This window comes from Neomonachus schauinslandi, chromosome 3 (genome assembly GCF_002201575.2).
Source record: "Neomonachus schauinslandi chromosome 3, ASM220157v2, whole genome shotgun sequence".
NCBI lineage: Eukaryota > Metazoa > Chordata > Mammalia > Carnivora > Phocidae > Neomonachus > Neomonachus schauinslandi.
In genome coordinates this window covers 75,276,681-75,300,177 of record NC_058405.1, presented here as the reverse complement: position 1 = coordinate 75,300,177, position 23,497 = coordinate 75,276,681, and the positions used below count along the sequence as shown (strand labels likewise).

The following is a 23,497-nucleotide window of genomic DNA, read 5'->3' as shown; positions in this document are numbered from 1 at the left end:
TATTTTTCCTTTAATGGGAAAATTTATGGGTGTGTTAAGCCAACGCAAGTTTATATCTATAATTTAAGCCATTGTTTTTTCCTGGTCTGCTTTCCCTCTTGAAGATAGTGACATAAAAATAAAACTTTCATTTTCTGGTACTTGTTCATCATAACTGTTGCCTATTTTACCTGACTCATAAGCTGTATACCCACACATATGGATATGCACACTGAATGTTGGGTGCCCACTGTGGCCAAATTGTTCTGTTTTGGGGATCCAAAGGTCAATAGGTTGGGACTGGCATGGCAGGAGAGAGAAGCAGATGCTTCAGCTATGGTGTGATGGATATTTGTGAGAAGAATATCAGTAGGAAGTCAGCAAATATAGCAGTGATATTTGTGTGCCTGACTGGAATTTTAGATGGCAGACTTTCATTAATAGAGTTTGAAATTTTATCTTTAAAATTTCTCATCATATAAATCAGTAAGCTTTGTAATTTGTAAAAGGACTCTATTCCTTCAATAATCATCCTTCTCACAAAATGTTCTTTTTCTATATATGAGTGTTTCTGGTAATCACAAATTTTCAAACTACAGATTCACTCTCTCAGACAAGGATTCTAATTTTTTTAAAAGATTTTATTTATTTATTTGAGAGAGAGAGAATGAAAGAGAGAGAGCACATGAGAGGGGGAGGGTCAGAGGGAAAAGCAGACTCCCCGCTGAGTAGGGAGCCCAATGCAGGACTTGATCCTGGGACTCCAGGATCATGACCTGAGCTGAACGCAGTAGCTTAACCAACTGAGCCACCCAGGCACCCTAATTTTTTCTTGTACTGATGATGTGCTTGACAGTTAAGCTTCTGTATAAAACTTTCCTTTTTGTTTATAGGATTGGCTGATGTGGATAATGCTGGCTTTGTTAATAATATACCTTGGCCAAGTTCAGAAGATAATGTTAGGTGAATGAAGCTAGCTTCAAAAGTTTTTTCTTTCCCTGCAGGTATGTTGGAGTAAAAATTTGAAGGTAGAGGTTTTGGAGAATAGTAGTAGTAGTAAGAGCTAACATTTGTTGAGAACTTATTGCATGCCAAACACAATTTCTATTGACTCAGTGTTTAACTTTGCTACTTTATAGATCATGAAACTGAGGCAGAGAGTAATAAAATAACTGGCTTAGGGTTCTCTTAGTGTTGGCGAGGAAAAATTTTCCTTCTACTCTTCTAGGTTCTTTGGCTGGTCTAATTAAGTTGACATAATTAGATTAACAGGAAAAAAAAACAAATTTAATTTTGTACTTATGGGAGACCCATAAAAATATGGTGCTCAAGTGTAAGTCAGCCTGTTGAGGCTTATATACCATCCTGAGCTGAGGGATGGGATAGGGGATTGGGGCTTCAAAGGAGAGGAGGGCAATCCATAGGACAATAAGAGCAGATCTTTGGTAATTCGATGTTTGCCCTGCCATACAAATAGGTCATTCAGATAAAAGTTATCTCTAGTAATAGTTCTCTCTCTGAGCTTGGCCCCCTATCTAAATTCTTTTAGGTAGTTAAGGGAGAGAGAAAGATTTTTCTTGATTGCCCTTAGCTCAAAATAATCTATATGCCCAAATGGCATATTTTGAGGTCATGTATTCTGCTTTCCTTCATAGCGAACCCAGCTGTCTGGCACCAGAGCTCATGCTTTAGCCACATGCCATATCCATTACTGGAATAATACTGAGTCCTATATCCAGAGATAATTCACATGCAGGTAATTCTGATATTTTGTTCAAATTAGAACATGAGAACATGGAAACTTTGCCTAAGGAAAATCAGACCAAGATCCCTTACTTTTGACAATAAAATAATAGCACCACATGGGAGAGGATAAATGGGGAACAGAAAGGACCAACCACCTAGAGAAGAGCGGTGGGGAGGATACTGAGTAGAGGGTAGGAACAGAAAATGGAGCAGCTGCACCTGGTGAGAGTAGGCGAAGGGCAGGGAGCTGGGGAGCCACCATCACCTTCAGCGTTGCCCCAGCTGTTCACAGCAATATGTTCTCACCCCCACAGTCCTAGGGCAGGATAGCTGGGACTCCCTAGCGTGACAGTCCCTCAGTTCACCAAGGTGTATGCATCCTAGTGGGGAAGAGTGAATTATTTCCTTACAAACCCTTCCTTTTAAAGATATCAAGGTGCCCTCCAAAAATGTACTACTTAGTGCTATATTACTTTGCAGTATGGTAAAAATAAGATTCCCTTTTCCTTGAACTTGAAAAGAAGGCACAGTAGAGTGATTGAGATGCCACATGAGTCATTACAAATTTACTAGAGTGTCTAAGCCCCTTGTTCCCATAGAGAAGCCAAGTGAGCTCAATTATAATTCGATAGAGCTTTTCTGAAGGTGTAATTGGAATACTCAGGTGTAACATGAGAGGATATACATAGAAGCTCTATCTCATTTAAAAAACACATTTAAACATGCCAAAGAGATTTAAATGGCTTAGTCAAACTCAAAAAAGTCCTTGGTGTTACACTGTGAGATTGTTTCTGTGGTGGGTTCATGCAGCTCTAGAGAAGCAAACTAAAGTGGAATTAAAGTGGAAATAGACATGAGAGTAACACATGATACTGGAGGCCCACTATAAAATATTGGCTTGAAATCTTTGTATTTTGTTTCTTTTGAGGCATAGATACATTCCATATGCCATCTTTGATTTGTATGCTTTAGGTATTTTTCACATCTGGAAACTTAAACCTTCAAGTCTTTTTGCCTCGGATCTGTGTTTGTATTCCTTTGACATATCTGACTCCTACTCTGACACTTTTAGTTGTTTGGGTAGGAAGGGGGAGTCCTAAAGCGATATAATTTATGTGTTTTAATTAGGTATAGTGAGACAGGCAGACACAGAAATGGTGTCAGAAGGAAGAAGTTTGTACTCACAGTTCCCAAGAAGCAGGAGACGGGGTGTGCATGCAGGGCCACACAGGGAGACATCGGTGTCATTCATGTGGCAGAGGGGGTGAGGGGAAAGTGTGGGCAACAGCTTTTACTGTGGTAAGGCAAGACAAGGCACGGTAAGCAGATGTAGCATGGGATAGTTGGGATGATTTCAGTAGGCACTGGGACATGGGGGCTGCCCCTGGTTGCCTGGTAGCTGACTCTGGGAGGATACCAGGCCAATCTTGATGTGTGGCAGTTCAGTAAAGCAAGTAGTTGGCGGGTATGTATATGGTTGGTTGGTTTGTATATGCAGGACATAGTCCTGGGAAAGCAGCTTGCTGTCTCTGGGAATTAGCTAACTCTGAGAGGGGAAGTCCTCCATGGCCAGTGATACCCCACATGCCAGAGCATCAGGGATACAGAATAAGAAAATATAGCTGATACACAACGGGAAGCCTTTAGTTATCTCTAACTAAACTGAAACAGGGCCCACAGACGTGAATAACTTGTAATAGAGCAGAACGTAAGGTCCAGGGCTGAAGGGATGAGCTGAACTTCCTCAGACTTGAGGGAAGGGGTCATTTTTCCCCTGGGCTCTGAGGAGAGGTCCTGAAGGATGGGTAGAACAGCCAAGGGTTTCAGAGGGAAGCATGATTAAAGGAGAAGAGAAGAGAAATGAGCATGGTGAGTTCAGGGGAAAGGGATGAAAAGCATGTCTGAAGCAGGGGCTTGCCCTGGAGAGAGATCAGTGGTAGAAAGACCTGTTGGACCCTTTTAGTTCCAGGCTGGGTAGCATTATGAGTTTGTCAGCAGTGCGAGTCCAGACCCCATGCCCCTGAAGTGGCTTCCCGAAGCTACTGCTCAAAAGCAAAGCCCTTTAACAGTTTTCAAATACTGGTGGTTATTTGGATCCTGGGGTGTTTTTGAATATGACATGTGGTATGTCAGAAAGCAGTCAGGTGTCCTTGTATGGGATAAATTCTGGGGCATTGGTTAGCAGGTGTGAAATGATGAGGGCTTACCAGTAGGCTATCGTGGCTTGAGAGGGGAAAAAGAAAATGATGGGAGACATTTGGCTATACTAATTTATCCAGAAAAGAACTTAGGCTTTGAGTTTCATTGTAATATCATCATAATGTTATTGGCAAAATGAACTTACTGTCAAAGACTGAAGTCTAAAATGTTGCAAATGGGCATATGCTCATTTTCTACTGAGGGGGTTCTGTTGCCATCATCCAATTCCCCAAGGTGGTTAGAACCCAACAAGAGTAATTCAGAGTCTGGGGCTGGGTGAATCTGTGTTTGAATCTTACCTCTGCCATTTGGGGGGAGGTGGTGATAAAGGACAAATTAACCTTAAGCTGCCAATAGTAACTCTTATAATATTCAGAAGAGGGCAGTCCAGACTCAAAAGGTTATGAAAACTGAAACACTGACTAACCCCCTCCTGTGGGCCCTCTGGGCTCAGGTGTCTCTCTCTGTGTGACTGTGTTGTGTTGGATGGTTTTCATGGCCATGGTACTTGTCATTGCCTGTGTGATTGCCTGTCGGCCACTGTCTTTAGACCAGCGTCGTGTTCAGGATGATAGTGTAGACAGAGTGTTTCATGGATGCTGTTTGGCCATTCCATGTAAGGAGGCACAGTTGAGGAACCTGCATGGTGAGGTTTTAGTTTACTAGTTTGGAGAAGAGACCCCTCAGGGCACACTTGATTGAGCATTTGGAGGTGAGGGCTGGGCTGCTTTGGCAGGTGAGTGTACTGTCACACAGGCATCCAGGCAGGGCTGTGATGTTGAGGACAACACATGTGGGTCTGTGTTCTGTCCGGGTAGAAGCCGCTCTCTGATATCAGGGCTAGAGAGATGTAAGGTGCCGCCTAGCTCTACCCCCACCTTGCCTTGTACAGTTGAAACAGAGATTGTGTGACTAAGATAATTTCCCAAACTGGTGTGATGACTGCGTGACAGTTCAACCAGACCTCGCCTGGCTGCTCTATGTAGTGTCTCCCGGACTGGGTACTGGTTGAGGTCAAATTGGTGATATATTCAAGTGGGGTAGCCTGCTAGGGAGCTGAATAAAAAGAGAAATAATCTTACCAGCTGTAAAATTGGAGAAGGAAGTCACCATGGTGATAAAAAATGAGCTATGAAATAGTATTCATAAAGCGCTTTCTGTTTTTAAGAGTTGTGCTGAAGTGGATGTTGGCTTTTTAGATAAAATACTTGGCATTGTTTCTATCCTTAAATAGTTGGACCCAAGTCCATAAGAACTAAGCATCTGTCTCCACACAGGGCCAGGACAAGGCCTCATTTGCTCAGTAGAAAGAAATAACTTCCTCCTGGAAGTAGTAGGATGTCAGAAAAATGATTAAACACTCTGGATACCTTCTCTTGTGGATCTTTCTGCATTTGAATGTTTGCCACCCACCCTATAATGGCTGAAATGGGTAGTTATACAGTAAATTTTGAAGAAAATTAAAGACCTCAGTTTAAAAAATCAAGCCACAAGGATGGAGACTGAATACTTATTAGTTTAGGGTGCCATGTAGCTATGAGTCTGTTGCTAGCATTCAGCAAATATTACCTGAAGATGAGCAGGTATATGCATACTGGGCACAGAAGACCAAATAAGGTGTGTAGATCTTTGAAAAAAATCTTCTCAAATAAGATATTGAGATCATAAATTTGTCACGCTGTAAGAGAAGATGACTCCATAGTGCACACAGTTATCCTATATACTGGAAAGCATGTTAAAAGCATCTGACGGTTATTTGTGGTCACTTTCCTCTGCTTCATGCCAATGGAATGTTGTTCAATGGTATTTTTTGTGTGTCTAACCACCTTCCTCCTAGTCAGGTTTCGGACTGAATATTGTCACTATTCAGTATTGTGTATATGAAAGGTATGACGATTCAATTTTGGTAGATTTTTTCAAAGATTGGCATAGGATTTTGAAAGGGCACAACTGAACTGGTACTCTATTCTTTTAGAATTCTTCTTCAGGGGTGCCTGGGTGGTTCAGTCAGTTAAGCGTCTGCCTTTGGCTCAGGTCACGATCCCAGGGTCCTGGGATGGAGCCCTGCATTGGGCTCCTTGTTCAGCAGGGAGCCTGCTTCTCCCTCTCCCTCTGCTTGCCGCTCCCCTTGCTTGTACTCATTCTCTCTCTGTCAAATAAATAAATAAATAAAACCTTTAAAAAATTCTTCTTCATCTGACATCTATTCCATATATATTTTTTTAAGTTGTAGTTATGGGGTATTATTCATTAAGAACAGATTTTATTTTTCTTTCCTTTTTAAAATATGTGATATTCAGACTCACTTTGTAATGTTATGGGAAAGGCCACTTGTTAGTAAGTGCATGCTCAGAAATTCAGCTATTGTCATTACTTGTAAAATCTTTGCTTGGGTTGGCAGCTGTGAAACCATCCAAAGCTATTAACTTTGGCGTGTGTTCTCAGAATGACACTGTGAATGAGGACTGCTGGTTAGTTATTAAGGAAGCTTCTTTGTCTTCCCCTATGTGGGGTAATACCCTGGCGGTAGTCATCTCACCAAGAACAGTGTGTGTCAGTTTTAGGATGATTGGATTGAATGTGTCTCAGACTGTCTGCTTCAGCCCCTGGTCTCAAGCTTGCAGATGATAAGACTTATTTTCTTTAGGTTTATTAGCCAGAATTTTTCTCCTTTTTTTTGGGTCACAGTTATTTTCTCATCACTGGAAATGGCTGTCTGTATCTCTCTCTCTCTGTTTTTTTTTTTTAAAGGATTTTTTTTTAAGATTTTATTTATTTATTTGACACACACACACAGAGAGAGAGAGAGAGAGAAAGAGCACAAGCAGGGGGAGCGGCAGGCAGAGGGAGAAGCAGGCTTCCTGCATGAACAGGGAGCCCGATGCGGGGCTCGATCCCAGGACTCTGGGATCACGACCTGAGCTGAAGGCAGTAGTTTAACCAACTGAGCCACCCAGCGCCCCTCTCTCTCTCTGTTTTAAGAGACCTATTGACATATACCTTTTCCTCTTTCTTTCAGTTTCTTTTGTCAAAGCCACATACACTGACTTGATTTATTTTTCCTCATAAGACCGTTGTTTGCCGGCTTGGTTTCCAGCACGTAACCTTAATGTCTGGAGTGAGTTATAAAGTCTGCGTAGTAAAACCATGTTGCATTGTACAGCTGGTAATGTCTGTCAAAGACACTCTCACACGTGTGATTGTACCTCAGACTTCTTAAAATACACCCTACTATGAATACTTTACCTTTTTAGTTCATTCTCAGCTCTTTATATTTTTTGCTTTCAGTATATCTAATCTAGAGGTACTTTGTCTGCAATATATGATTTTCTGGCTCTTAGCTCCTTAGGTTGTGAACCTTGTTCATGATGAGAGACTGTTCATTTATATCCTTTTCAGAGCCGGTGCCAGTCAGCTTCCATCAGATCTTAATATTATTATTCTATATAATATATACTACATAATATCATATAATATTAAGGTATTATTAATATCAGACATACTCTTATTTTTCTTTCTCTTCTCCTCCACAGGTGTTCTTTCTTGCCTTAGAATTATAGACTGGCCATACCTTTCTAAGACCTGTGACATAGAAAGGAGAAAAAGTAGTCTTACAAGTATAGAAAGGTCAAGTGATTTCTACTAGCTGGAGCTGGTATTAGAAACCAGCTTTCCATATTCCCTGACTGGGCCTTTTTCTCCTTTATTATTCAGAGGAAACTAGATCTAACAAATACTTGATGAATTACCTTCGCAAAAGTCAGAACCTATACAAAACTACTGTAAATCAAAAGGGTACTGGCATGGGAACTGATAAAGATATGCGTGGAACTAAATACATGCCAATGTATTACAAAGTGGTATTTCCATTAGGTGGAATAAATAATTGTGCTGGTATCATTTTTTTTAAAGATTTTATTTATTCATTTGAGACACAGAGATACAGAGAGAGAGAGAGAGAGGACGAGTAGGGGGAGAGGCAGAGGGAGAAGCAGGCTCCCTGCTGAGCCAGGAGCTGGACATGGGGCTTGGTTCCAGGACCCTGGGATCATGACCCGAGCCGAGCGCAGATGCTTAACTATCTGAGCCACCCAGGTGCCCCCATGCTGGTATCATTTCTTAAATAATATGCCTGTCTGTCAGGATAAAGACAAAATTGGGCTCCTTCCTGCATCATATGTAAAAATAAATTCTGATTGCAAAAATGAAAGACTGACATTAAAAATATCTATAAAGAGAATCGTGGAGACTACATGTATGTAATGGAAGGATGAGGAAGGATTTTTTTTTAAAGATTTTATTTATTTATTTGACAGAGAGAGATATAGCGAGAGAGGGAACACAAGCGGGGAGAGTGGGAGAGGGAGAAGCAGGCTTCCCGCAGAGCAGGGAGCCCGATGCGGGGCTCGATCCCAGGACCCTGGGACCATGACCTGAGCTGAAGGCAGACGCTTAACGACTGAGCCACCCAGGCGCCCCTCTTCCTTTTTTTTTCTGGAAGAATTTCTTAATACTAAACCAAGGTGCTGTAAATTTTTTGAGAACATTTGCATTGTCCAGTACCTCTTTGTACGTCAGAAATACCATTTAAAAAACTCACTATATAAATGAGTGGTCTAGAAGTCTATTTTATGTAAATGAGAGTTAGTTTATACCAAGAATTATTACAAGTGGACACTGAAAAGATCACCAAACTAATAGGCAAATGGGCCAAGTATTTAAGGAAGTGATAATGGAGCAAAGCCATGTGGCCCACAAATGTATGAAAATATGTTCAACTTTGTTGTAATCGAGGAAGTGCACATAAATCTAACAATGCTATGTTATTTGACAGAAGTCTGAATGCTGTAAAATTGACTATTGATACCTGTTATTGGCAGGGATATGAAGATAAAGAATATTCCTGTATATTGCTGGAAGAAATGTGAATTTTAAAATGCTTTTGGGAAATAATTTGTCATCTATTAAAATTAAAAATTTGTGATCCTCTTGGAACAGAAAAAGCACATTAGGTAGCAACTTAGGAAATCTGAAGTGTGGGCTTTGGTTAATAATTTTAAAAGCTATGTGATCCTTAGATTCTTAATCTCGCTTAAGGTAATCTTTCTCATAGCAATAAACTCATCAGCAATCATGGGTGTGTGAACATGGCTATTTACCATGATATATTTTAGGGTATGAAAGTTGGGAGATAAAGTAAATGCTCATCATAGAATGAATAAATAATTTGAAGAATATTGTATAGTCATTAAAAATGAATCAGAGCAGGGGCGCCTGGGTGGCTCAGTCAGTTAAGTATCCGACTCTTGGTTTTGGCTCCAGTTGTGGTTTCAGGGTTGTGGGATCAAGCCCTGTGTCTGACTCCATGCAGAGTCGGCTTAGGATTCTCTCTCTCTCTCCCTCTGCCCCTCCCCCTGCTCATGAGCTCTCTCTCTCTCAAATAAATAAATCTTTAAAAAAATGAATTAGAGCTGTACCCTTGACTTGCAGGGATTTTGCAGTGTTGAGAAAAGCAAAATTCAGAAAATGGCATATTGTCCGATTTTTGTGAAACATGGGCAACTGTATATGTGTGGACATGTATCCATGTATGTGTAGGATTTTATAAACTTGGAGAAAATTATGGAAGGGTACATAGGTTGTTATTTAAATAACCATGCGTAGATTGCTTACATTTTGTATTGGATTATGTATATATCCAGAGAGGCAGATTTACTTGAAGCTAATGGAGCTTAAGCTTCAGGACATCTGCTCATTCCCAAGGCCCCAGGAGGGAGCCTACCATATGTTTACATGGTCAGTGGTTTTTGTATAAGCAATAGATTTGAACCCTGATCAGGTAAGGCCACTGTCTCTTTTCAGTTGGACTTCACCCTTTATGACATTTCCTCTTTTGTTAGATGACATTGGAGTGGCATTGTAGGGATCTGGGGAAAGAAAAGTAGGAAATAACATTTTGTGTGAGTTTAGAGATAGATTTATGCGGCGTGCAGTCACTTTTGTAAATGAATTATTAAATATCCCAGCATAGGAGTAAGTATCAGAAATGCTCTTACTGCCACCACCTCACCTGGGGTTGTGGGAGGGTAGTGTAGAGTTAGAAGGATCAGAATTACACAAAAGTGTGTGGGTCATATTGCAGGAACAATGTTTGAAATGTATGGGGCCAGAAGCTAGTCTGTAGAAAAATCTTCCAGATTTTAAGTTTGATTCATAAAAGAAATTTGATAGAAGTTTCTCTGAATTTGACAACAATGATAAACATTTTTGTGACATTACTGCTGTTCATGAATAGTGAAGTGGAAAAAAAACAGCATCAAAAGATCAGTGAAAAATAACTTCTCAACCATAGAGGAAAGAATGAATATAAAAACTATTAATTGTCCTGTAAGAAGTGATCTAAGCAAATGAAAGAAAAGAAATACAAGGGAGAAAGTATTGTAGAATATCAGATAGATAATAAAAAATACTGTGTTTTCTGGAAATGGCAATATAGTGTATTTCAGGTTTTATGAATTATGTTGTGATTTTTCCCCTCATTCTAAATAAGTATTCTATTTTGTTTTTGTCATTTTGTATTTTTCTTAAAAGTGAGATCCCCAAACTGTATGCATGTTGTATACAAATTATATCCAGGCCCCATAAAGCCTGGATCTAACTGTGGGTATATAATGAGTAAACTAAATGAAAAGACAAGAAAACATTTTAGGATTACTTAGGAATGAACTACAGTACATTGTGGTTTTTTTTTTTTTTTTTTTAAGATTTATTTATTTGAGAGAGAAAGGGGGGAGGGGGCAGAGGGAGAGAATCTTCAAGCAGACTCCCCGCTGAGCGCCAAGCTGGCTCTGGGGCTCAGTCCCATGACCCATGAGATCATGGTCTGAGCAGAAACCAAGAGCCATCCACTCAACCCACTGAGCCACCCAGGCGCCCCTATGTGCATTGTGTTTTTATATTAAATGCCCACAAGGACCAACTGTTAAAATGAAATACAGCTTTAAAATTCTTCCTTAAACATTGCTTCTCTGACGATTTGCCTTAGAAAATTACTGAGGAACTTACCTTCCTCTGGCCCCAAGGTGTCCTTCCAGGGAAGTTTTCATTGCAAAAAACATTACTATGAGGCCTGGCCAGCAGGGGGCGCCATGCTGTCAGTCTAGGTGTGAGGTGAGCTCTGCCTACAAGGCCTATAGAGGTGGTTAAGAGAATAAATATTTGATGTGGCCCTCCAGAGCTCTGTGTGTGTGTGTGTGTGTAAGAGGAGAAGAAATGGCTTTTTCTCTTCCTGCTCCTGGTCCTGCTTTCTCTCTCTCTCATGCATGAGAGAGACTGAGTGTTGAAATGCGTGTATTACAGACCATGCATTGGGTAGACATGATTAGGGAAAGGCTTGCTAGGGAAGATGACCTTGGGCTGTTGGCTCAGAAGTGGAGAAGGATGTGGTTTAATGAAGGGAGGAAAGAAAGATGTTTTAGGAATTTGGCAGGGGATTAAGGGAAGCAAGAGAACTTAAAGATCTAATACTCTTCACCATAAAGTGATTTCCATTTAAGGGGGAGGAACTTTACTCTCATTTTTCCTGTGGGCTGAGTTACAGGGTAAAGACTCTTGCGCTGAAAGCCAGAGTGCTCTTCCCAAAGGAATGACTGTGTAAAAATGTTATACTCTGAGTGTCATACTGATGTTTGTTTCTTGTTAGATTCAAGTTGGGTTGTTTAGAATTTCCTTCTTTAATGTAGGGCCTGGTTGTTGCTGGCAGGAGGCAGTGACTGTAGGGATTAATATCAGGTATGAGTGGTTACTACAACATTTGTGGTGGGAAGCAGTGTAAGAATAAATTAGGTCTTTAGCCTAATTTTATGTTCTAATAAATAGGTCCTTATGTATGCCATTCCTGAAATTAGCTAAAAATAAAAGAACTGATGGTCCCTTGGCAGTTACATCTGGATCCTACTAATTTTAATTTAAAATATTAAGTTATTATTAAAGTAATACATGTGAGTTGTTAAAAGTTGAAATAGTGTGGATGTTTGCCATTAAAATCTGTAGCCTCCCTCCCCATCTCTCCCATTCTGGTTCTGTTCTACCAAAGGCGTTTGACATTGAAGTCATTCTGTTTTTAATTCTTTTGTGGTTTCCATCATATTTCTAAATGAGGTTTAGAAATGATCTTTCTGAATTCTCTTGTAGATGAAGATTTAACTTCTTGACTTTGGTGCCAAGTACTGACATGGTATATCATGTTTGTTTCTTTCCTAGTGTAACTTGCTTTTTCTGCTTCATTTTTCTACTAGAACATTTTTTCACATATCCTTATTTCTCCCATCAGATCACTATCTATTATTAAACTCTCTCTATATTTTAAAAGAAATATCTCAAAATAGTGTCTCAGTTCTATGTTTTTCCCCTAGCGTCATTCTTCCCAGGTAATGTGGCTGTTGTGTGGATGTGTTGTAAAGTGATCATGCTAGAATTGTTTTGCTCTTTTGTCAAGTTGAATTCCCTGTTTTTTGGATACTGTGTGAGTGTGTGTGTTTTATTTATTGATTAATCTCTAGTATTGTTGAAGCCCATCTTTCAGTAAGCAGTTTCATAAGAAAGCTTACATGAAAAGTAAATTTGAGGATCTGATAGTTTGGCTAGGTATAGAAATCTAAAGTTAAGTTCAACATTGATAATTTTCCCCTTTATAAATAAGTTCTTTTTACAATCTTGCATTTTTAAAAAAAATATTTGATATTCTATAGTTTTAAATTTTGGTATTAGTCTCTTGTTGTTTTGGGTACTTGGTGAAGCCTTTCAGCCAGAAACCTATGTTAGAATTACAAGGAATTTTCTCATATATTTTTAAAAAATGTTTTCTTTCTCTGACTTTTGTAGAGCTCTTAGTGGTGGGATATTGACTCTTATAACAGTATTGTTAGGTCTTTACTTTTCATCTTTTGTTGTTGTTGTTCTACTTTTTGGGAGGTTTACTTTTATTTTTCACTTCTATGATTGGATTATCTTAGACTGTCATACTTCGAATTCCTAATAGCTCTTCTATTGTTATATTTTTAAAATAGCATCTTATCCTGGTTTTATATGAATGTATTAGCCTCTGATAACTCTGAGGATGTGAGCATTTTATTCTTTTTAAAGTTTACAGCGTTGTGTTTCCTCTAGTCATTTTTTTTTCCATTTTCATTTTTGAATCTCTTTTTCATAATGGGAACTTTCTGCACATATCTGGTAATTTTCCAAAGAGCACAGAAGACTGAGGGGAACTCTGTGAGCATGGGTCAGATAGCAAGCTTGACTTTAGATGAAGGACTTTGAATGTGAGTGTGTGGAAGATTTTTTTCTGTTTTCCTTGAGGGTTTCAGCATTTGCTCAGGGAGTAGAAGTCTGGCTGTGTGAAGTTTCTGTGTAGCCAAAAGAAGGGGGCTTGTGAGAGAAGAATAGTGCTGCTTTTCTTAAGCCTCTGCTTTTAGTCCTTTATAGTTTATCTCCTGAAATTACTCCAAACTCTTAACCATGATCTTCTGGCTTTGGTCTCCTTGCTTTCCCTCCTGCCTCCATCCTTTCTCCATCATTGGTGTCTCCTCCTCCTGAGCCACCTCTGTTTTGTAGGTCAACAACTCTCTCTTCCTGTCCTTAGCTCCCTCTGACACACTGGGGTGTGCCTGCTTCTGCCCTGCCTGATAAGTGATGGCGATCATTCATTTTATGTATATGCCATGGAGTGCCCAGATATTTGGTCAATGGGTGTTCCTGTGAGGATGCTTTTGGGTTATATTAACATTTGAATCCTAAAGTAAAGCAGATTGCCCTGTCCAGTGTGGGTGGGCTTCTTCCAGTCAGTCGAAGGCCTATATAGAACAAAAAGGCTGAGTAAGAGGGAACCCCTCCTGCCTGACAGCCTTTGAGCTGGGACAGTGTCCTTTCTCCTGCCTTTGGACTAGAACTACACCACTGGGTCTCCTGCTCACTGACTGCGGATCTTGGGACTTGTCAGAATCTATAATTGTGTGAACAATTTATAATCTCACTCTCTCCTACAACCACATTCTGTTGATTCTGTTTCTCTGGACAGTCCTGACAAATGCAGTGACCCTCTTTCTAGAGCTGAATTACTCTCTTAAAAATGGATTGACTTATCTTCTCAGAAAACAGTTCTGAGAGTAGAACCTGTTCTTCTCCCTCAGTGCAGGGCCTTTCCCCAGGTGATGGTCCCGTCTGGAGATTTTCTCTCACTGTAGCTCCTATTCAGAAGGTGCCTTAGAGACACCTGCACAACTCTCATGCACAAACGCAGAAAGGAGTCTATTTTAGGGGGAAAAAAATCTCCTTGGCTGATGATTCTGGTCCTCATTTTTAAAACCATGGCTGTATGTTTTTATATTCCTTTCTACTAATTTATGGTCCCTGAGTGGACAAAGATGATAAATGTGTGTGTCCATTTTACAGTTGTGAGTCAGAAGCCAGGTACTTAAAAAAAAATTTTTTTTTAATTTATTTATTCATGAAAGTCAGAGAGAGAGAGAGAGGTAGAGGCAGAGGGAGAGAAGCAGGCTCCCCGCCTAGCAGGGAGCCCGATGCGGGACTCGATCCCAGGACCCTGGGATCATGACCTGAGCCGAAGGCAGACGCTTAACCGTCTGAGCCACCCAGGCGCCCTGCCAGGTACTTTTTAGATTGGGCCTTTATTGCTATCAGAGCCCCACAGATAAAATCCTATGTTCCTCATGTCTCCATGTGAAATTTCAAGTGGACAACTACATGGGTGTGTTCACTTTATGAAAAGTTGAGCCGTATACTTTGTTCCTCATGCATACTGAAAACCAGGCAGGAAACCTAGCAGAAAAACTTGAATTAAAATTAAACATTTGACTAAGTTTGGCAATTATGTGCGATTATTAAAAATGATATTGCTGACCTGGGGCTTTGATATCCATAAATCCTTGGACTCTTTGTAGCACACAGGACTCACAGAGTTTCGGTTTATATCCAGATCTAAATGAAATTTTTGTGCATTCCACACTGGTAAACTCCACACCTCCTGCTAGTTTCCCAGTTTGTCTGCTTCGGCTAGCATCCCATGTAGATCTGGCTCATTAATGGAGTTCTTGGCTCTGCCTGCTTGGGACATGAGGTTTTTTGACGAGTTTCAATCTTCCCTTGCAACCAATGGTACCCCTGCCTCCTTGACTCAGAGCAGCCACTCTGGAGCATAAGCAGGATTTAGGCGCTTCTACTTTGATGACTCTGTTTCAGAGTCCTGTCACACCTTGTTTGACTTGTCAGTCTGTCAGCCCCCAGGACAGCCTTAAACCTTTTGATTGGGTTTATTTCCCTGTGTTCGGAAAGAATATATTGAATTCTGAATGAAAGACCAAAGGTGTAATTAAATGCAATAGACTTTGACCTGTTTTGCTTCTTCCGGGGCAGCGGCAGGATTGGGCTACATTTGTGACTCCGGTACTTGTAGGTCAGGCATTCTCATAATATTGATTGTTCCTTTTTATTGAAGATAGAATCTCATTGGAAATGGTCCTTTTTGCTTTGCTTTGAATGGGAGTCTCAATACTCCTTTTCAGTTGATTTTATATCCTTTTTTTTTTTTAAAGATTTTATTTATTTGACAGAGAGACAGAGAGCGTGCACAAGCAGGGGGAATGGCAGGCAGAGGGAGAGGGAGAAGCAGGCTCCCCACAGAGTAGGGAGCCCAATGCGGGGCTCCATCCCAGGACCCCCAGATCATGACCTGAGCCGAAGGCAGATGCTCGACCGACTGAGCCACCCAGACGCCCCAGTTGATTTTATATCCTAAAGTTCACAGGTTTTCTTGTACAAAACCTGCTTTTCAGAGGTGCCACATATAAAGATAGTAGCCATAAACACCCAATGTGTCTTGCATTTTAGAACTGCTTGTCTAAGAGTCATCCATGGTGGAAGGTTCCCCTGGCAGCATGCTTTGTGCTCAAAATGTTATTGTCTCTCTCTTCGCTTATTTCCTGTCCACATTTCCATGGAAGTATTGAAATAAATGCTTTGTGTTCAGAGCTATTTATTGAATAATGCATTATGTATAATAGAACAGATATGAAAATATGATAGGAACAGGACACTCACACGGTTTAGTAGGAATTAAAGGGAATCTCTAATTGATGCATTATGTTCACAGGTATATTTACAAGTTGATTGATTAGAACTCAGCTCACTTTTCTCATTGGATGTGTATTATAAAGATTAGGCAAAAAGGCCTATGTAAGCCATAATAAAGTACTATGAAGAAGTATATTACTAATAGCACCAGTCCAGGTCCAGTTACTATATTCTGAGAACAAGCTATGAGATAAGGCAGTATTTTTCCCCAGCTCTAGACTAGGAAATAGAAGTGTTGAAAATAGAAATATCAATGTTTTCAAATGAGTTCAAATAAATAACCTTTATTTGCAACTGGTTAAATCACAGTAGCTCAGGCAAATGAAGTGAATATTTCTAGTGAAGTGGTCCTAACCCTGTTTATCAGCAGGAGTTTCTATATTGGAGAGGATTTCCAGAATATAATTTGGCGGGGGGGGGGTGTTGGTTGGCAAAGCACCAGGAGTCTGTGCTACATGGGGAGGGCCGTAGGCTTTGCTGTCCATTGGCACGCCCTCTTGGGTGACTCCCGGCTGTGCCCTGATGTCCATTGTCAGCAGGGATGGCAGGGGGTCCACTGACCTTTGCATTTAGTGCCCCACTCACTCTTTTTTTATTATTATGTTAATCACCATATATTACATCATTAGGTTTTTTTTTTTTAAGATTTTATTTATTTATTTGAGAGAGAGAGAATGAGAGAGAGCACATGAGAGGGGGGAGGGTCAGAGGGAGAAGCAGACTCCCTGCCGAGCAGGGAGCCCGATGTGGGACTCGATCCAGGGACTCCAGGATCATGACCTGAGCCGAAGGCAGTCGCTTAACCAACTGAGCCACCCAGGCGCCCATGTAGTGATCCATGATTCATTGTAGTGATCCATGATTCATTGTTTGCGTATAACACCCAGTGCTCCATGCAGAACGTGCCCTCTTTAATACCCATCACCAGGCTAACCCATCGCCCCACCCCCCTCCCCTCTAGAACCCTGTTTGTTTCTCAGAGTCCATAGTTTCTCATGGTTCATCTCCCCCTCCGATTTCCCCCCCTTCATTCTTCCCCTCCTGCTATCGTCTTCTTCTTCTTCTTCTTTTTTTAAACATATATTGTATTATTTGTTTCAGAGGTACAGGTCTGTGATTCAACAGTCTTACACAATTCACAGCACTCACCATAGCACATACCCTCCCCAGTGTCCATCACCCAGCCACCCCATCCCTCCCACCCCCCACTACTCCAGTCACCCTCAGTTTGTTTCCTGAGATTAAGAACTCCTCATATCAGTGAGGTCATATGATACATGTCTTTCTCTGATTGACTTATTTCACTCAGCATAATACCCTCCAGTTCCATCCACATCATTGCAAATGGCAAGATCTCATTCCTTTTGATGGCTGCATAATATTCCATTGTGTATATATACCACATCTTCTTTATCCATTCATTTGTCGATGGGCATCTTGGCTCTTTCCATAGTTTGGCTATTGTTAGTGTTCCACTCACTCTTGGTCTTTTCTGTGAATTAGTTGAATACACTAAGTGATAAATGAGTTTAGCTGTTTATGAAGACATGAACAACTTTCTTAGGACACTGTATTTTCTTGTCTTCCACCTCTAATAATCTGGAGCTCCTTGCTGAGTGTATATTTTGAGAGGAGAAAAGTGAATGGCATCTTATAGGACCTGGTGGAATGGAAGGTTTCCAGAACATGATCATGGAGCACTGGTTTAGCTCACAATCAGCCTCCTGTGGAGTTATTTAAAAGGGCCCTCTTCTCTTTCAGTTAATATTGAACACTTACTGTACATTAGGCACATACAAGAGAATGTACTGTCCATGTAATGCAGGAGAATAAAAACAATGCTTGCTTTTGGCTGTATGGATACCTTGGGTGGATTTACTGCTTGCATTTCAAAGATGAGTGTTAAGCTAGTTTAATTTCTGAGTTTCTGGAGGCTTGTTTTAGGGGGAAGTTGTACTTTGAGCAGTTACTGCATTTTAGGTTTGCCTTTGGAGAACAGTTGTAAACTTGTTTTTTTTTTTTTTAAGATTTTATTTATGTATTTGACACAGAGAGAGAGAGAGAGAGCACAAGCATTTGGGAGAGCAGCAGAGGGAGAGGGAGAAGCAGGCTCCCTACTGAGTAAGGAGCCCGATACAGGGCTCCACCCCAGGACCCTAGGATCATGACCTGAGCGGAAGGCAGATGCTTAACCTACTGAGCCACCCAGGTGCCCATTGGGTTATTCTCATAGCTAGAAAATTGTACTGAAGCATCATGTCTGGGTTCTTGCTTCGTGCTGCATTCTGGAGATCAGACTTCTGCAGTGCTTTGTGATTTGTGGCAGGGTCTCTAGTCTGCCAGCCCACCCTGCAGATTTTAGACTTGTCAAGCCTCCACAATTGTGTAAACCAGTTCCTTAAAATGAATCTCTCTATATATACACTCTTGTTGGTTCTGTTTCTCTAGAGAACCCTAATACATTTTAACAAGATCACCAGGTGATTTGTATACATCTCTAAGTTTGAAAAGCTCTACCCTAAACTCTTCTGGTAGAATGATTTTGATGGGTGCTGCCTTTAGCTGATTGTAGTTTTATGTGTTTAAATCTGTAACAGGACACATCAGGTTGTATATCAAGATAATTATTTTACTACTACACAGTATCCGTCTCTTGGATGAATGTCAATTTCTCTGAATTATTGACTATGCTCATTCTATTTCAGTCTGAAAATATTTTAGACTCACTTTTCTATTTTGACTAGAATAAAAGTCTGCTTTCCTTCCCCATCTTATCTTTGATTTTCTTACAGAAATGGGATCTTTTTCTGCTCCAATCCTCTACCATTTCAGAGACACGTGGGTCCCCTTAAGCATACTTAGTATTTTACCCAAGTGGGAAACGTTCACACAAAGACAGGGTCATGTGCCAACTGTGTATGTGTGTCTGTTTCATACAGATGGAATCTGGGGTTCAAATGTGATAGTCAGACTACCTTATAAGATGCTTTCTAGTCTTAGAGTGTGTGAATTTTCATGTTCCCTTTATGATAATGTTGTTTGCTTTATTTCAATGGTCAGTACACCGTAAAGGAATGCATGGTGTTCTGTTTGAATTTGTCCTCTAAACTGCAATTAAGAGAATTTTGTACCATGAGCTTATCATGTGCATGTGTCTGATATATTTTCCCTATGCGTTAACAAGCTTGATTTGAGCTAGTTTCTTCTGTCTGGCAAAATTTTACAGTGACATCCTATACCCCAAAGGGCTACATAAGTGAGTAGGGGCTCCATGCAAGCACATTTTCCAGCTAGTTCAGTGATATCCCTTCAAGTGTCAGAATCCTTAAGTTTGAACTGTCTTAAAAGTGGTTTTCATATACTTTTTAATATGTATATTTAATACCTTAAGCAAAAGAAGACCCTTTGCTTTTCTGTTTTGGTGCTTCTAATTTGTTGTGTATTTAAAACGTGTTAGATAATCTTGCTACAATATATTTCATTTAAGAGTTGGCTCAGAATCCTGTCTTTAGAAGGCAAGTTAGAAGTCAAGCAGGTACTTTTATGGATAAATCTTTGAGCAGCCAAGAGAGGAATGATTCATTTTGCCCCTTCAACTTCTCAGTTTATGCCTTGGATTATTTCCTTGTTCATTGATTATCTGCTATGTGGTGGGAACATACAAAGTTGATGTAAGCGATCTATTCTGGGGATAGATAAATAAAATACAAAACAAAGCAGAGACTGTATAATGTAGGTGTAAACACCATCCTGTGGGCTTGGAGGAAGAAGAGTCTTTGTGATTTGATCAAACTTAATGGAAGATACAAGTTTGAATGGGAGAGTAAGATGGGAAGGGCAGTTTAGTTATGGAGAGACCATGTGGATGAGAGAGGAAGGTGGAAGGTGGAAGCAACAATGTGAGCATCTATAGATTCAACACAAATTAAATTGAAATTATACTGGAATTTTTTTTTACGGAAGTAGAAAAAACACTGCTAAATTTATGTGGAACCACTAAAGACCCCAAATAGCCAAAGAAATTCTGAGAAAGAAGAACAAAGTGGGAGGTATTACACTTCCTGATTTCAAGCTATGCTATAAAACCATAGTCCTCACAACAGTATGGTATTGGCATAAAAACAAACAGGCCAACAGAACATAATCAAGAGCCCCGAAATATGGTATATGGTCCCCTGATACTTGGAGAGGGAGCCAAGAATCCTCAAGGGAGAAAAGATAGTCTCTTCAATAAATGGTGCTGGGATAATTGGATTTTCACATGTAAAAGAATGAAACTGGACCCTTATTTTATACCACTTACAAAAATTAATTTGAAGTAGATTAAAGACTAAAATATAAGACTCGAAGCCATGAAACTCCTAGAAGAAAACATAGGAACAAAGCTCCTTGACATGGGTTTTGGTGATGATTTTTTGGATGTGACATCTAAAGCACAAGCAACAAAATAAAAAGCTTCCACACAGCAAAATAAATTATCAATAAAGTGCAAATAGAACCTTTGGAATGGGAAAAAAAATATTTGCAAACCATATATCTGATAGGGGGCTAATATGTAATATATATAAAGAACTCATACAGCTCAATGGCAAAAAACAATAACCCAATTGAAAAATGGGCAAAGTACCTGAACAGACATTTTTCCAAAGAAGATATATGTAAAGCCAACAGGCACATGAAAAGATGCCCAGCATCACTAGTCATTAGAGAAATGCAAATTAAAACCATAAGGTCCTATCACATCACACCAGTCTGAATAATCGTCATCAAAAAGATAAGAGATAACAAATGCTGGCATTGATAGAGAGAAAAGGGAACCCTGTTGGTGGGACTGTGCAGCCACTATGAGAACCAGTATGGAGTTTCCTCAAAAAATTAAATAGAACTACCCTATGATTCAGCAGTTCAACTTTTGGGAATATATCCAAAGGAAATGAAAACACTAACTTAAAAAGATACCTCCACCACCACATTCATAGCAGCATTGTTTACAATAGCCAAGACCAGACTAAGTGTCCACTGATGGATGAAGAGGTTGTGGTAATATACATAAAGTGGAATATTACTCAGCCACAGAAAATGAGGGAATCCTTTCATTTGCGACATGGATAGACCTTGAAGGCATGCCAAGTAAATCAGAAAAGAAAGACATGTGATGTCACACATGGAATCTAAAGAAACAGAACAAAACAAACCCAAACTCACAGAAAAAGATAAGACTTGTGATTCCCAGAAGTGGGGGTGGGGAAGGGAGGAAATGAGAGAAGGTGGCGCAAAAGTACAACCTCCAGTTGTAAGATAAATACGCACAAGGAACGTAATATAAGACATGATGCAGTAGCTGCCACTTCTGTATGATATATATGAAAGTTAATTTTTTTTCCTTTCTTCTTGTACCCATATGAGAAGATGGATGCTAGCAGAACCTGCTGTGGTAACCATTTCACAATATATGTAAATCAGAACATCCTGCCGTATGCCTGAAGTTATACAGTGATGTATGTCAATTATTCCTCAATAAAACTGGAAAAAAAAATTCCAAACGAGCATGAGCAAAGGTGGCCAAATAAAGGGTATGATGGGAATGGAGTTTATCTGGGTGTGGTTGAACAAAAAAACACCCGTGATAGGTATCCAGAGGGACACATTGACGTGTTATTATGCACACGCCTGGGACCCAGGGCATCCTTTATGGAGTTGACTTGCTACCTTGAATCAGTGGCTTTGTATTAAGAATTGTCAGGCATCACAAATCCTGGGATAATTCTACTCGCTTGTGTGGATCACTCAACTGGTGTTTCTATCTCACTCTTTATTTCAGAGTTCATGTCTTTTGCTGTATTTGGAATGTGTACCTCTTCTGTTTTGGGATCCTTGAAACATATCTTCCTTTAACAAATACTCTTTTTTTTGGTTAAAGATTTATCTATTTATTTTAGAGAAAGAGAGAGAGAGTGGGAGCAGGGGGAGGGGCAGAGGGAGAGGGAGAGAGAGAGAATCTCAAGCAGACTCCCCACTGATCAAAGAGCTCCACGCAGGGCTCGATCTCACGACCCATGAGATCATGACCTGAGACAAAACCAAGAGTTGGACGCTCAACTGACTGAGCCACCCAGGCGCCCCAACAAATATTCTTGATGTGTTTACTATAGCTCCTAGAAAGCGGGTAAATCTCTCTGCTTATGCTGTGTGAATAGTAAATATATCTAAGTTTGAAAACAAAGATCACATGAGAAGATTCTCTTGTCATGTGTGCCCTTTTACAAAATCTTTGTGGGGCAGGGCCAGCACAGCAATTTTCTTGTCCTAAATTCTGAAGTATTTTATTTTTAAAACCACTTGTAAAATTCTCGCAACTTTTCGTTTTCTGTGTAAAATTTACATCTGTAGCTGACAGGAGCATTTTTCTTTTTACTTCTAGTACGGCCAAGTACAGCGTGTTGACGTTTCTACCTCGATTCTTGTATGAGCAGATTAGAAGAGCTGCTAATGCCTTCTTCCTCTTCATTGCCTTATTACAGGTAACACTTTTTAAAAAGTGATTTAAAATTCATAATGTTAATTACATGCAAAATGAGATTTTGCTAAAAGGTCATTTAACTGAAAAAGTGTCATAATACTTGAATGTAATTTGTCCCCTCATCTGATCATCGTTTTCATGCACAGACATGATCTCTGCATAAAGGCAGACTTCTTTAGATATTGCCTTAAGGATAATTGTAGTTACTAAAAGAGGCATTGAAAAATGGCCCGAGAGTCATACTTTTAACCCCCTTTCAGTTCTAAACACATAGCAATGTTAGATAAAAATTTTAAAATATGTAAAACACATAGCTAGTTTTTAAAAGAAGATAATCACTTTGGTATAACAGAAATGGAACAGAACTTCAAAAGAGTGAGTGGTGAGTGTCATATTTTCTTTTTTGTAGAGAGGATTTTGATTTTAAAATTCTAATTTGTCAACTTCCCTCTTTTGGTCTCTTGTCTTCCAGCAAATTCCAGATGTATCTCCAACAGGAAGATATACCACCCTGGTGCCATTGATCATTATTTTAACAATTGCAGGCATCAAAGAGATTGTAGAAGATTTTGTAAGTTTTTGCTTTCATATAATAAAAACCTTGTATTGAATATAACTTGTAATTTATTTGTTGCTCTGTTTTTCTTTGTTGAAGATAGGAATTTGGTCAGTAGCCTAAGTAACCTTTCAAGGCTCATGATGGTATTTTTGGGGAAGGAACGTGTACACACAATGTCTTAAATACCTATACACAGAAGTAGGTCAAACTGTGTTTTCTAATGTTAGCTCTGTGAACTCTCTTTGATTTTTATCACTGATGTTCCTTAAATCCTGCTTTAGAGCTTCCTAATTTGGGTAGCCAAAGGATGGATTGCTGCCTAGAATAGCAGCATTGGGCTGGCT

General features: G+C 39.9%; 1 protein-coding gene across 1 annotated transcript in view; it reads left to right on the top strand.

Moving 5' to 3' along the window:
• The window catches only part of LOC110570256 (phospholipid-transporting ATPase IB), a 599,207-nt gene that overhangs the window by 107,171 nt on the left and 468,539 nt on the right, over nucleotides 1-23,497 (top strand). Inside the window, exons 3-4 of the mRNA XM_021678237.1 lie at nucleotides 22,496-22,595; nucleotides 23,067-23,165. Coding sequence (XP_021533912.1) covers nucleotides 22,496-22,595; nucleotides 23,067-23,165 — 199 coding nt within the window. The remainder of the gene's footprint in view (nucleotides 1-22,495; nucleotides 22,596-23,066; nucleotides 23,166-23,497) is intronic.